The sequence below is a fragment of the Pavona decussata genome, unplaced genomic scaffold (genome assembly GCF_977016875.1).
Source record: "Pavona decussata unplaced genomic scaffold, jaPavDecu1.1 SCAFFOLD_269, whole genome shotgun sequence".
NCBI lineage: Eukaryota > Metazoa > Cnidaria > Anthozoa > Scleractinia > Agariciidae > Pavona > Pavona decussata.
The window spans coordinates 731,455-746,912 of record NW_028145671.1 but is presented as its reverse complement, the minus strand read 5'-3'; the positions used below and the strand labels follow the sequence as shown (position 1 = coordinate 746,912).

The following is a 15,458-nucleotide window of genomic DNA, read 5'->3' as shown; positions in this document are numbered from 1 at the left end:
TTTTAAACATTACATTATTCCATTCGCGCTTGTTGGATATGAGATGATTATAGCGAACTAGACGCTACGCGCCTCGTTGGCTATCTATCATCACATATCCAACAAGCTCGAGTGGAATAATTGTAAATTATAATGATAAATAAAAGTTTACAATAAGTCACAGAAAAGTCTTAAATTCAGTAAGACCCAAAGTGTAGGATAGAGTTATACCTAAAAATTTAATGAACCACTTTAGAAGAAGCCAAGTAGAACGCAACTTTTACCATCGGTGATACTGCTTTCTATTCTTCGTAAATCTTGTTCACAGTGCTTTATACTTCCGTGCCTTAAGCGATCCGCATTTCCCTTCAGCAAGTCTCAAGAAGAAAATCGGGGAAAGGCGACCGTTCAGTCTGCTATGAATTCTAAGCTCCTATATGAGGAAATTGAATACAAACTGTATAATACTCTTACTGGACGTGTATCATTTATAGAAATGATGATTAGAGTAGCGATCTCTGGTGAAAATTATTTGTAAAAGATTACGAGCTTTGCTGTCTGCTACCTTCGACGGATAAAAATGATGTCTGAAAAGTGAAACATAAAGAAATTTTTAATATAGGGAATAGTACGCATAGATTAAAAACTAAAATACATGTAAACAGAATGTTGACAAGAATATGCTAAAGTGTTGAAATCAATGCTTTTTTAATAGAATGCTATATTGTTTGGAAGCGGGCGTGAGTTGTTACCAGCCGCGATCGTTTTAGCTGTGGGGAAAAATTCAAGCGTCTTTCTTCTACGGATAGTTCCTTTGTCGATGATGGCTGTGTTGTCAAAGTCAATGGCATGATCGACTGTCTCTGCGTTATTCGCTATGGTAGAGCCTTAAGCACATTTCGTTGTGTTTCGGACATTTTTTTTCCTTTCCTGGTTTTGAATGATCTTCCAGTCTCGTTTTTAAAGGACAGTACGTAGGTATAGAAAACTCGTTTTGTAGTGTTGAGTTCTCGGTTTATGTTGACTTGGATTTCATGGCGTTTTTAAAAGTACTGTAATTAGTGGCTCGGTCATTCTTTGATGTAAACACCTGGGTAGCGAAGATGAGAACGCTTCTCTATATTTGTTATTATTAATCCTGGTTATGGTTCTTCTATTTTCTTATGCATTATTTGTGTTACTGTATTTACAAGTAGAGTTTTTCATGATTAGCCATTAGTGGGGAATGGGGCACGCAATATTTTTGGTCACTATTCTCTTCCATCTATGATTTTTTGTGAGCCATGTTCTCCACTATAAGCAAGCGCTAACCTTAACTCACATTGGTCCAATTGTCAGTACAACTGGCCAAAATCTAGCTTTGAACAATATATATACAGCTATTTCAATTGTCGGATCAAAGCTTAGAGCTTAAAGACATCTTCAAAGAGGCTACCACCTTATCCATTTGATATCCTAACATTTCTTTGATCCAAACTGCTCCCCATCCTATATCTTCACTGGACGGACGAGGCATAGCTGATTTTGATGAACTTATTCATGAAAAAAATCCACGGAATCTTGAGGTCTTGTCTTATAGCTCTATACTTTGATCCGACAACGTTAATTGAAATAGCTGTGTACTGTAGAGTATAACAAAAAAAGAAACAATTCACGAGCTAGCCTATGAGCAGTCTTGTTATTTCTTCTCGAAAGAGGAGGACTCTTTCCAGTCTGTTAACGAATCCACAAATTCAACGAGTAGCTTGTCGTTGGCGAAGTGGCGTCATCACCAAAATCATATTCACCAGAAGAAGAATGGTAAAAAGCAGCTGCATTAGCTTCTGTTATGCCAATCCCATGATCAGCGCGTGAGCATGACGAGCCTCCTCCGCCAATCATCATTACAGCTCCATCTCCAGAACTCCAGTCACACCAGAAGCCTATCTTTTTGGCAGTTTGGATGTCACTGCTACATGACGCCTGTTGAAAACCATGTGTTGTCGAGTACAGTCCACCATATTGGACTGTGCAACTTCCGCGACATTGGTCACTGGCCCAAACGACGCCATTCCTGTAGTTACCGAAACGTGTGATTTTCGATCTAAACGTTTTTCCACCCAGACAACTTCCTGTGGTCTTCAAAAGTGCGGTGTGTTGAGAGTCATCGCTGCGCGTGATCTTGAACTCGGTGCCAGTGACCAGTCGGAATGCTGGCGAGAACATGTCGGTGTTGCTTGATGGATTAGTTGTTGCACCAACAGCGGCAGACCTGTCATACCACCACTCGCCAGTGTCCTTCATCCAGTTTTTGGAGTCAGCGTTTGAAAATCGTGCAACCAGAGTCCAACCTTTGCCATCGGATGTCATATCACAGTAGACCTAATTGAGAAAGAGGGGAATTTTTAAACATGTGCATTTATTATTGCATTTGACAGAAAGAATCCTGTTTGACATCAGTGGTGGGACTACGGCCGGTCATCGCGCAATAAAAGATTTTTTTACGACATCTTGCTAGAAGTTAACTAATAACAGAGGAGAAATAAACGTATACTGTACACAGAAACTCAATCGCAACGGCAAGGTAAAGGCCTGACGATTGGCGTGTATCGATTTGCTGCGTTATTACAATTTTTACCCCGGAGAAGTGAGCAATGCGCTTCTCGGGAATTTCGAGAGGAACCCCTAGAGGGTATTAGAATCTCGCATTGTGGGCTTAATGACTCTATTTCATTATTTCTGTTGAAGTGCAGCCTTTGAAGTACATAGTTCTTGTTATATTTTTTTTTTTACCAGTGAAACACTGCTTTCTACCAGGACACTCGAAAGAAACAGCGTGAGCGGCAAACCACGACATTTGAATTAAAGCGGACAACGTCGTAATCTTTTAGTTCTTCTTTCTGGTAGAAAATATTGATATACGTTTATCAAATCTAAATACCTTGTCCGTAAGGGAATTGCCCCTAGACCTGAACACTGGACGATTATAGAACTTTAATTTTAAAGGCAGCACAATACGTAATTATTTTATTTTACCGATTTTATTAAAGAAGCAAGGGAAGAACATAAAAATTTAAAAAAAGGGTCAGCCCGACATTCCAAGCTGGAATTTTTTTCGCCCTCCATCCTGCCCATCCTTTTCGAATACACAAAACATAATGTATTGTTACCTAGCAACCATACTGGTAATACGACCAGTCACTTACAACCAATCTCGGTGCCTACTGATGCAAAAATATTTTTGCGCCGTTGGTAACTATGAGAGAATTAAAGCAAATCATAACCAAAGCTATTAGAATCCAAAAAGAAAATTGGGGTAATCGCGCATTTTTTGAGAGATAATTAAGTCCATTGGCAAGTTGCAAACGTTCAATTCACTCAAAATCAGCAGCTATTTAACATGATTGGTTGCAAAAAGATCAGTGCTTTAGAGTGAGTTCTCACGAACTTAGGAGTCTACGGACAAAATGTATACTATCTGAATTTATCAATAGAATGGTTTAGTATATGTACATTTAGTTTGTTTGTATGGCCTTATGAAGAATTAACGGTAGATAAAATATGACTTGACCTGCTTCCAGAAACGGTGCCAAAGCAATAAATTAATACAGTAGGATCAGAAACTTACAGCAAAGGAAGAGGAACTGATTTGCAGGTAATAACTTCCGTCAGTAGTTACTGAACGAGCTCTAAGCGCAGCACAAGAAGCTGTAGGAACTAAACGTGAAGGAAATAAAGTAACGCATTTAGCACGCTTGTTCTATATCGGATTATACTTCATAACGTCAGGGAATTAGTGCTTTACTCATCATGCATGCTCCAATGGTGACACTATGTTTCCATACCCGAGCATGTTTTTCCATCTCCAACATATCCAGCATTACAGGAACAAACATAGGAGCCCACATTGTTCTGGCAGTTTGCATCTGCGTGACAAACAGAAGGAACCGAACTGCACTCGTTGATATCTACAAAGAAGGAACAAAAAAGTCCTTTACGCTCACAGAACTGACATGGTGGGTTGTTACTGATCATCATACACATTTAAGAGCATGTCCATGAGAGGACCAGGCAGTGGTAAAACATCCCATCTCACCGATTTCAATGAAACTTGGTAAGATTAAAGGGCCCTTGTAATAACTTCAAAAGCCAAAGTGGTTTGGTATTTGGAATTTTCCGGGGGGAGTTAGACCACCCCCCTTGCTTTTCTACAAAACTTCCCATAAAAATTACTCTAAAAACGAGTAAAGTGAGGGGCCCCTTAAGCTTGTAGAATTAATCTAATTCTATTGTGGCTCCACATGAGCATAACTACATCCTACATGAGTTATGTGCAGAAGTCTCAGATTATTTAATTAACTACCTGTCGATCAATGCAAGTTAATGATTAACTAGGTAAAATAGCGTATCAAAATATGGTAATTTTGTGGCCAAATAACATTTCAGGCCATTCCTTTGACACATACCTGAAATTATATATCTGAAAACTGAAGGGAAAGCAACTCACCCCGCCGCCACTACTTAGAAAAAACTTTGTCCAAGGTTTAATTTAAAGAAAGAAGTAAACGATGGATAAAAATATACACTTCCAACATGCAAAAGATAATGCCAAACTATTTTCTATGTGAATCTGTTAATTTCTAACCTCTAATGTATCAACTCGACATTGAGTATTCTTACCACCGCACGTTTTTCCATCTCCAGTGTATCCTGACTTACACAAGCAAAGATACGAACCAAGCGTATTCTGACAGATGCTATTGGTGACGTTGCAAATGGGGATCGAGGTATTGCATTCGTCGGCATCTGAAAAAATCCCAAGAGGTCGCCATCAAACCATTTTACTTAGATTGGAAAACAAATGGATTTGTGCAGTTTGTTATAATTATTATTTTTGCATATTTCCGTGTGTGGGTAAATCTGCCATCACGAACTTTAAGTTAGCGACTTGATTGTTCATTGAGTTTTTCTGACCAACGAGCTTCGTATGCTCTGTGTTTGGTTATTGTCGACACATTGAAGTCAGAGCAATTCCATATTTTAACAACAATTCTTTGTCACTTTGTTTTACAATTTGCCCAAGTCTTACCCAAATCCACGTGGCATTGCCCTCTCTGTGTCATGTTAGAGTTAACTTTTTTATTTTTATTACTGTATCCTGTTTTTATTGCAATGGGCTCGCAGCAACTGGCTCCGTGCTAGGTGCAGTCACCTTGTTAACTTTACTTATATGTTATGTAAATAAAACATGGTTTTCACCCAATCAGAGGGCGCATCTTCTAAACGTTATTCCACATGAGTGATAATTATTTGCACGCTATTCACCTAATGTCTCCATGTTGCAATAAAGCGGGATCGTCTTGCCTGGTACAAGAGATTCAAACCAGTATTCTCCGCTCACTGCGCGCACATCATCACTCGCTTTGATCTCTTTACATGATTTCGCAGGCAGGTCAGGAATAGAACCGATGAGCACTGTAAAGGAAACATAGGTATCAAAGCAAGACTTTTTACAATACTAAGGCCGCTGTTGGCCAGAAAAGCTGTTCCATCATTTCTAAGCTGAAAGCTAATAAAAAAAAAAGACGAAAAAATGTAGAAAAATGACAAAATCGTCTGGTAGTACTTCTTCCTAGGAGCACATGACCCATCTCTCATACTAAGCTTTACATGTATTATAGAACGAGTCTCAAGGGATCTTTGGAACGTCCACACACAGTTCAAATACCAATTCAAAGAAAGGCAATGACAACTGAACTGTCATACCTCATATCTTTTCGCGGGAAAAGCGGATCTAAAAATGAACGTGCTCGGTAAAGGGTTGACTCAAGGAAGTAATACAGATAGAGGCCCCTAGTCATGGGCTCCTGTTTTTACATGTTAAAATTGAAGAACATATTAAAGAAGCTACTCAAAAATTCCTAGCTCCGCGAGCCATAACTATGACTTGTGTCTATCAGTACGTGATCTCAGCTAAGGAAAATGGCCACAAGTCCTTAGTGGGGCCCTTTTAAATGGTATTCAGGTTCCGTTGACAGGAGTGACTTTCGCAGTCTAAAAGGCGCGATTGATTGAACTCCAGTTTCACTGGAAAAACCTATTATGTCTAAATACCGATTCTGACATCTCTGCACATCCTTGTCTAGGTAAGCTGGTAGCTCCACCCTTCCCCCCTCCCCCTCCTAGATAGTCTGGATGCTCGTTTTGTTTCGAGGGGGAATAAGTTAGAGAGTATATAATATGTTTCAATTGAGTTTGGCAAAACCAAAACCACCTTGACTATCCACAAGAGATGCCAACAACAAGATGATGCAACTGGTTACTAAGCGATAGTATCACTAGGATTTGGTGTTATAAAACAATGACAAAAACATGTTTCTATTTACCGATTTCTAAATTAATGATCCAGTACTATTTTTCTTATAAATTACCACGCAAAATAAAAGCAGACGTGCATGAATATAAACAAAAATTATGATGAAGAAATGCAATCGTAATGTCATTTTATTGCGCGGCATTTCCTGTTACTTGACAGTGTGTGGTTTGTGGTTCCCTGACCAATCAGGGATTTTGCGTGTCCACGGCCTAAATAAAAGACTTTTAATCTGTTACATGCGGCCCTTCCTACTACCGCAATCATCCAATGTTCAACTATCTTGACGCTAAGTCGTAAATCGTCCTTGACGCTAGGTCGTAAACCTGTTTCCGACACTCAATAAAACTGGTGTAGTAAATTTTATTGGCAAAAAAAAAGAAAAAAACCCAGGAATACCAACTTGCCTGTTTCCGTGTTTCTTTTAAAATAATATCTGTAAGGGCTGGAAACAAAATCTCCCGGTGCAGCTTCCTTGGTACGATTGTTCAGCTCACACACGTCTGCAGTGATGACGTAATTGAAGCTCTGACATCTGAAGTCATCGTTACACGCTTGAAGGCACTCTAGTGGACTCGATACATTGATCCTCTTAAATGTGTTCCCCCTGAGCATCTTGCCAAAGATGGAAAATTCGCCTGTGTCGCATTGTTCAGGAAACAGTTTGCAAGACATGCAATACAGCACTAATGCGGCTACGAAGGGGAAGATTCGTGCTGCCAACATTATGTGACGATATCACTCAGACTCTATTTAACAAACACATTACATATTATAGCGAGTCTGTTCAGCTGTAGATCATGAATGGTGTCAAAAGGTGCATGGTAAGAACAATATGTGACACAAAACCATAGGCGAGCATGCCATTGATGTTTATCACGTCTTCTGTGATCCTTTTGTAAGTGAACAGGCCTAGGGCAAAATGGAATCTATTTATTTTATACATAACACAGACGTTTCTCAAGCCACCGTCACGTTAACTCAGGCAAGTATTTTTTTAAACTGTCAAAAACTTTAAAATGAAGCGCTAGATTACTGCACACAATCGTAAACATAGTAAACATCAAATTAGAGCACAACTTGAAAGAAGCTTACAGTCAGACAACTCTTTCTAAAAGCTAGCCTTGACTCCAGCAGAAAATTATTTCTAAGCCAAAAAATTAATCGCTTGCCGTTTGATGCACTGTGATCCTCCAATTCCTGATTTCGTATGGCAAAAACCCGGCCTTTAACAATTTCTTTCTTTTCACCTCATATACCAAAATTCTAGTTTTTAAACAGGGCTGAATTCACTTGTTACGGCTGTTGTCAGGGTTTTGATGAAAAAGTTCCAGCAAACTTTGTTGATAAATTTTTGGACTCTGGACCCTAATCACGAGCTAGTCCCACCACGAAATGACGTCATCCTTGTATCTGTACCTTAATGGACCAGGGCCATGATCTCGTTTACTCTCCACATGCAGAAAGGAAGGCTGGATAGTCTAAGATTGTGTTTAAATTAATTTTAATTTATTGTCGAATCGAGCTGTAGTCTGTATTATAATATTGGTCATACCAGCCAATTTTGCCTTCTTTTTACACCCTTTGTCTTCTGTCACCATAAAATAAATTTTCATTTCACATATTTTAACATAATTCAATGGCCCCTTTTCTTTTCGTTTTGAGCCTAATATGCGAACGACAAAGCCACGGCGAGTGAATCATCCACTGAGAGACCGCCGGCAACTTGCGCATCAACCGCTCGCAAGCTCCTGATTTGGTGGTGAGACCAATCTTTTTGACAGTTTGAGAACTTAAAAGTTTACTTCCTACTAGAGTAAATTTAGATGAATTTTGGAGCTGTTGATATTCGCCGCCATTCTATGAAGAACAGAACTAAGTAAGGAAATGGCTATCAGTAAAAACTCCTATATTATATGCGGCCTACCGTGTTACCTTACGCAAGATGAAGACGGAGAAATTCACACGAGCCCTGAGATCAGAAAACTGCCATTCTTCATAACGTTCGCTCGGTTTACAATAACGTTGTTGTGTAGCTATACTGCATGCCTGTGTTGTTCATTAGTTTTAACAGCAGTTATTTTCTCCCCGCTGGTTACAAAATTGAAATTGGTGTACAACCAACTTTCTCCTTGCGGACCTCCTGCTATCAGGGAAAGTGCGCTTACCGCAAGCCCGACAGGTGCTTTAAAAAAGTTTTCGGAATTCCACCAATAATTGAAGGGGACGAACCGTTGCTTAGGGTATAATTTTCAGGGTGATGAGTCTTAGACAGTTTATAAAATTTTACTCTATGATTTGTGCCATTATTCAATCGGATCGAGTTTGTAACAAAAGCGATAAGCGGATGTCCACTCGGCATAGAAGTGGCTTATTGAACTTTTAAAAACAATTTGCCAACATTGGTGCAGGGTAAAAACTTCGCCGGTGACACAGGTCACGACTAAATACGCCATTTCGCTTAAAATAGTAACCCGGCAAACGTTTCGAGTAATATTGACAATCCCAGCTTGGGGCCTTGATTTATTAATGGAGTGCCTCAATGTTCCTTTTGTAAAATTTGATTTACGGAAATTTTAGTTTCTTGAGTCTCAAATATTTTTTAAACTGAGCTCTATTTCACCAACTATGGGCAATTTACAAAATTAATGTCTTCAAGACAATCTAAGCATCTTCAAAAGTTGAACTAGATTTCAGCTCAAACTGAACTAGAAAACAAAGCAGACCGGAAGACAAATTGATCTGTTATCAAGGTTTGAGAATAAAATTCTCAAATGTGAAATCTCAAGATTTAAAGAAGTCTTAATTGTGATCGATTCAATCCAATCAACTTAAAAAAAGTCACTACCTACTGATCGCAGGGTTTGTTCTGTGAAAGAGTAAATACGAGCTAGAATTAAATTTTCAGTTTTTGTTGACTGCTTGGACCCGGCCGGGCTTTGTTTTATTTTTTGCTTTGGTTTGTTTCGTTTTCTTTTTTTCAAATACTTTCGCCTTCTTTGAGACAACAGAAATCAACTTTGTTTTACCAAGTATTGCTAAAAAAACCAACTGTGTTTTAGAAAAACTGCATTTGTGGCCTCCGGCAGATTTAAATTTTTGAAAGAAGCCGAAAGATAACTTTCAAGTGCGATAAGTGGAACAGGCCAAATGTATAGCGTCATTTCCGTTAAAATCCTCTAAAAATGACGCTTTGAAATAAGGCGACTCTTGCGCGAAGTGGGACGTTGTTTTTAGCTCGATTACTTGGTACGTTGAAACTTTTGAACATATTAGATTATTTCTGTGCCTTTTGCATTTGCCACGTTTTAGAACAGCCTTAAATATAGCTTAGCCCACACGGTGCATTCCCACTCTATCAGAGAAAAAAAAAGATTAACATATTACCGACTAAATCCATCTTACCTTTCTCCCTCCTGTTTGCAGAATGAAAGCTGATGCAGTCAACTCTTTCCTTCAGGAACCCCTGCTAGTAGAAACATTGCCCTAATAACCGACAGGTGTTTACGTTGTTTGAGGTGGGGGGAAGGGAGGGGTCAGTGCAGTGAGTATAGTTTCCTGGGGGGTTCTGTTGAGTGCACGTGAACAGTCTTTATCATATCACTGTAAATTGTCTCAAAAAGGATATCGTTTGAAATCTTTTTGAATTAAACGGATGTATGTCTGTCAAAATCGGCCATGGAATTAACACTGTTGTAAGGCAAAATCACTTGAAAAACGTTGCTAATAAAATACATTGCTACTCAAGTGCATCGTCTAAAAATAAAGAAAAATCACAGCATTTCGGCCTTCAATAGGGTAGTAAAATCATCCTTTTTGGCTTGTTTGAAGGAGCTTCTAGTTACCTTCTTTAATTTAGCGATTAAATAGTAAAAACCAGGCCGAGATCTTAAATTGTATTATATAGTATACCAAGGCTTACAGTCATACCTCAATATGAATGTTTTGTTTGTACTTTTTGCTAAAATGTGAGATTAACTTTTGCCGAAAGTTAACAACGCTTCATCAAAGAGAAAGGATCCTCAAAGTTAACTAGAAAACAACTCAGACCGCTAGACAAACATCCGAAATGTCTAAAACACGGCCGATTGGGATAATAAACGTTTGTAATCCCATCTTGTCCTCCTAAAAATAAAACGGGATTTGGGTTTCAATGGGTTAGTAAAATTAGTATTTTTGACCTTTTTTGAAGTAGCTATCAGTTTAAACAACTTAAGCGCGCGATTCAAATTGAAATGAGCCAGGTCAAGGTCTTAATTATTTATAGTACTATCCCATTCAGTTCAATATGACTGTTTTGTTTTGATTTGCGGATGTTTTTATTAAAATGTGATAGTAACTTTTGCCGATTGAATGTTAAGTTGACAAAGATCGATGCTCAAATTAAATTAAACAAGGGAATGAGTTAGACCGCTAGAAAAACAAAATGCCTCAAACAGCGCGCTTAGCGTTCTTTAAGGAGAGTGCCTACTTTTATTACTGCGCATCCGTTCTGCGCATCTCGAGATAATCGGGTTTCCTATCATTCTCAACCCCAGTACTTACGCTTCTAACAATCTGAGAAGAGCTCTGAAGTCGAGAATGGGTTTCCTATGGGAGGTGCCCACTAGTACATCGATATTTTTGCACGGTTTAAAACTTTGCGGAGAAAGCGGAACTTAGCAACTGCTCCTGGTATTTAAAAAGGAAATTGGCGGTACAGTATGTTGCCCAGTTTCGAAGCCTTCCCTTGCTAAGATTTACTTTTCCCGCATAGCAATAAACTGCGCACCGTCCTTAATGACGCAAAAATAAAATGTGGGCAGTAGGAATACACAACGGAATCACGTTGTTTGACGCCCGCACTGTCAATAATTCAAATCAGATTTCGTTCTTTGTTGTTCTTTCCTCTGACAATCTCAATGCGGCTTCATTTATAACATTATTTATCTTCTTTTTAATATGTTTACGCTTTTAACTATTACATCTTGGGTGAGCGATATTTACAGTTAAAGTTGTAGACAAAAAAATTCTTGGAAAACAAATGGATCATCCTTTGTGGAAATTAAAATAACATTTCTCTTTCTTTTTCATCTCATTGATCAACAAAGTGTCCAACATCGATTCACATTACGAAATGCCCGTTTTTGTTAACCGATGCCTTGCTTATAAAAGATTTCAAACTATTATTTTGATCCTTCCACGCCCTTAATTTCTCTTTTTCCTCCAGTAATGCCTTCGTCTGGTCGCTAATTTTCTCCTGCAAATCGTGTAATTCTTCTTGCGAGCGCTGGATTTGAATATTAGTTATTTTTTCCAATTCTGTACCATATTGATAGCGGATGCTTTCGTTATTCCCCCTTTCTGTTTTGAGTCGTTCTTTGAGTTTCTCAATCCGTGCTTTCTCAGTCTCTACTTCAATCTTCAATGTTTTAGCTTCATCTTCGTTCACTTTTATTTCCTCCAAGAAACCAATGATTTGCTTTTCTGCTATTTCTAATAGATTTTTCTGGTTTTGCAGACCACGTCTCCTGATTTCCAACTTGTTGACTACTGTTTCAAAAACCGGAAAGCTTGCCCGCAAAATCGGGTCCTTGTCACGGCTTCCAAACGTAATCCGTCCTCTTTCTTCCAAATCAAAGAACTTAATTTTTTGAATTTCTTCCTTTAAGAAGTAACAAAGATTTCTTATGATGGCCTTCTCTAGTTCATTACCTTCGGGAAAATCCCCAAACACAGGGGTCTGAAAGTCACGGCACAACGCAGACAGGTTTTTAACTTTAAAATAACTTGAAGCTAGATGCTTCATGCGAATCAGATTCGTGATTCTCTCTGTCTCCTCTTGTGTATATCGCACTGCATTTGTTGGGTTGAATCTGACTTCCACTGGTTTCTGTTTTTTCTCTTCGCTTGTGCTTACTCCTTTCAAGATTCCATTGTTCTGGTCGAGGAACACACTTTTGTCAAATGCAGACTTTGGGACGCCATTGTTCCCCATATTAACATTCTGAAATAAAAAATAATCACGCGCTTATAAGAAAACTGCACCAAGAAAAGCTTTGGCTTTGTCCAGCGGCTTTTCGGAAAATAAGACGAAAACCAGAACCGAGTCAATCTCGTACCCAGAGTCCCCAGGCTCTTTGGCCAGTGGTTAGTCGCCAGGAGAGACTCTGGGGACATCAAATTTTATTACCGCAGGATTTCTGCGGTAAAACAATGGAAACCGTTACGGAACAGCCAATCAAAAAATTTGAATTTTTTCGATGTCCCCAGAGTCTCTCCTGGCGCCCAACCGCTGACCAAAAAGCCTGAGGACTCGGGGTACGAGATTGGAACCGAGTCAATCTCGTAAGCCGAGTCGTCGCGCCTTTTGGCCAGTGACTGGTCCCATTAACCGGGGTTTTTTTAGGGCAAATTTGTGGCCTTTCAGCCGGTACTGATAAACATGTCCATGATAACGAGGTGCCCATATTAAGCAAGGGTCCGCAAGGCGGGATTTGACTGTGATATTGATCAAGAAAGATTAACAGCAGAGAAAGGAAAAAAAAACTCGCTTAATGTTAGTTTTCTCGTGTGCTAATTTTCAACGTTCACAAAAGCATCATTGTTATGAACTCTCTTGACACACGCTTTTCCAGGAATGTTTTTGGGGCCGTTCAAAAACCTCGCAGCACGTGTTTTTTCGGAACTAAAACCACTCGGCTGCGCCTCGTGGTTTTAAATCCCGATAAAACACTGCTGCTTGTGTTTTAACTTGAACTCGGTAGCAACAATGCAAACATTTCAAACCTGTACATCACCCAAGTCATATCTATTGTGATTGTCACAATTTGCACAAGACTTCAACTCAGTGGGTCAGTGTAGAAAGTTCTCGTGTCCAGATTTCTACAATTATTTCGTCTTCTCCAAATGAATGCTCGTCGTATTTTGCGTGAAATATATTTGTTTAAATATACTCACAGTTTTAGCCGGCTCCCCAGGCTTGCTGTTCGTTGTGTTTGGCCCAACAAACTGAAATACGTTTGTCCTTTGAGTTTGGCCACCCGAGCTTACCAAATTTGCGAACTGGAAGTCAAACTTATTGGTAGTAAAATTGTTGGATGGATTTTGCCAAGCGCTTCCACTGGTACGCGGTACACGTGCTGTTCCACTGTCGAACTGCGTAGCCATTTGTTGAAAAGGTGAAGCAGGAAACGGTTTCCTTTCCGGGAAAGGTTGTTTATTTTCCTGAAACTGCGGATTTCCCCAAAATGATGACATTCCCCCAGCTGGAGGAGGTCTCGGGAATTTCGAGTTTCCCGGACACTGAATTGCTCCTCCAAACTGGAACTGTCCCAGATTCAATATGGAGTTTTGAAAAATTCCCGGATACTGTGCTCGGTATTGATTGGCTCCGGCTCCAAAATTTGGAGGCGGGTAATAAGTAGTTCCCTGTTGCTGAGCGAGAAACGGATTGGTCCCCGGATGTGGTTGGAATGGTTGGTTAGCTCCCGGATGTTGAGATTGAGTATTTTGTTGTCCAAACGGGCCACAGTTACCTGAAGTTTGTGGGCAGTAACTGGTATCAGGGCGTTGAACATTGAAATGCGCTTGCTGTTGAAAGCCAGAAGTGGGCGGACCTGTGTTCATCTTGCCTATATACAAACAGAATAGATCAGTTAAGAGGTTAAGAAGTGTCATCCCAAAGACTACACAGCCCATCCATACACTATAACCTATGGTTTCTAAGCAACGACTTTGAATATTTAGCGTAATTTTGTTTACAATGGAACGTAAAGTAGTAAACGGATTATATAGCATTTTCCAGAAGTATACATACCTCTTACTAACCGAGTTCCGTACTGTAAGTTGAGGACCAAGATTTTTCCCGTTGGTTTATGGTGCGGGTCATAAACCAACGGGAAAAATTGAGGATCCGTAACTTACAGTACGGACCGAGAAAACGAGGTTAGTAAGATATTTATTATATCTCTGAGGTTCAGATCGGGCGCGCAGGAAAGGAAACTATTTAAAGTTTAGCGGGCCGACCAGTGAAATACAGCCCGCAAAATTGACCAATCACACCGCGTGTACTAACTGAGAGATTGCAATATCATTTAACTGTTTTACAGGCATTCCTATGAAGGCGCATGAAAAAACGTTGTTTACATGGCATCTGCTGCCGCTTTAATTTTTGACACGAGTGTCTCATTATTACAAAGTGCAACTGCGGCTTGCTTTCATGCCAGCTCAATACATTTCTATATATTCCTATAAAGAAACGAGCCCGCCGGATAAACAAAGTACAATCATTATGCCGCCTGCAGGTGAACATGCTCTCTCTAAACCTTTTAGACAGTCACATGTGGCTTTTGATTCGCCAACAATAGTTTTTTCTTATTCACTAAACCAATTGGTCGAGTTGAAAACGCGGAATAAAGTTTCCTTCCGTTCATTTTTTACTACCGGTACACCAAACTTCTATTTTGAGACTTCTCTTCGTTTTGTTGTAAAACATCTCTCTCATTTGTGGAATGTAAACTCTGGCAACTTACCTCTTTTTGTGCAAACCGATGTCCTAGCTTGTAAAACAGAAAATCAAAACGCCTTTCAACAATTGATGGATTTTTCTAACCGGGTTTTGCTTACTCTGTTTGTTGTCAGTTTGTTCCAGCATCTCTAAACTTTCGCGTGTGTCGTCATAATAGAAGATTCAAATCTAACGGACACGCGCTCATTAGCGCGCGCGAAAGTTTATTTGCACGCGTAACATTTTTGGTTGCGTGCAAACCCCTTTTTGTTAGGAAAATTCAATTGTCCTAGCTTGTAAAACAGAAAATCAAAACGCCTTTCAACAATTGATGGATTTTTCTAACCGGGTTTTGCTTACTCTGTTTGTTGTCAGTTTGTTCCAGCATCTCTAAACTTTCGCGTGTGTCGTCATAATAGAAGATTCAAATCTAACGGACACGCGCTCATTAGCGCGCGCGAAAGTTTATTTGCACGCGTAACATTTTTGGTTGCGTGCAAACCCCTTTTTGCTAGGAAAATTCAATTGTCACGTTATTTGCTAAACGAATTATACGCTTTGTTCAGTACTTTGGTGAACTGAACCGCACCGCCTATGATCTCTGACCGCAAATGATTCCGTAAAAAAAGTATAAACCTA

At 39.5% G+C, this 15,458-nt stretch overlaps 2 protein-coding genes across 2 annotated transcripts; both read right to left on the bottom strand.

Annotated features, from left to right (window-relative positions):
• Positions 1–305: 305 nt before the first annotated feature.
• On the bottom strand, positions 306–8,671 carry LOC146455850 (uncharacterized). Its single transcript, XM_085093821.1, has 7 exons — positions 8,267–8,671; positions 6,739–7,080; positions 5,284–5,433; positions 4,639–4,764; positions 3,804–3,926; positions 3,587–3,675; positions 306–2,340 (listed from the first exon to the last, which is right to left on the bottom strand). Exons 2-7 carry the CDS (start codon positions 7,055–7,057, stop codon positions 1,696–1,698), a joined length of 1,452 nt encoding a protein of 483 aa, XP_084949947.1. The 5' UTR covers positions 7,058–7,080; positions 8,267–8,671; the 3' UTR covers positions 306–1,695.
• A 2,572-nt stretch (positions 8,672–11,243) lies between these two features.
• On the bottom strand, positions 11,244–14,979 carry LOC146455849 (uncharacterized). Its single transcript, XM_085093792.1, has 3 exons — positions 14,845–14,979; positions 13,271–13,944; positions 11,244–12,317 (listed from the first exon to the last, which is right to left on the bottom strand). Exons 2-3 carry the CDS (start codon positions 13,937–13,939, stop codon positions 11,436–11,438), a joined length of 1,551 nt encoding a protein of 516 aa, XP_084949918.1. The 5' UTR covers positions 13,940–13,944; positions 14,845–14,979; the 3' UTR covers positions 11,244–11,435.
• Between the last annotated feature and the right edge of the window lie 479 nt (positions 14,980–15,458).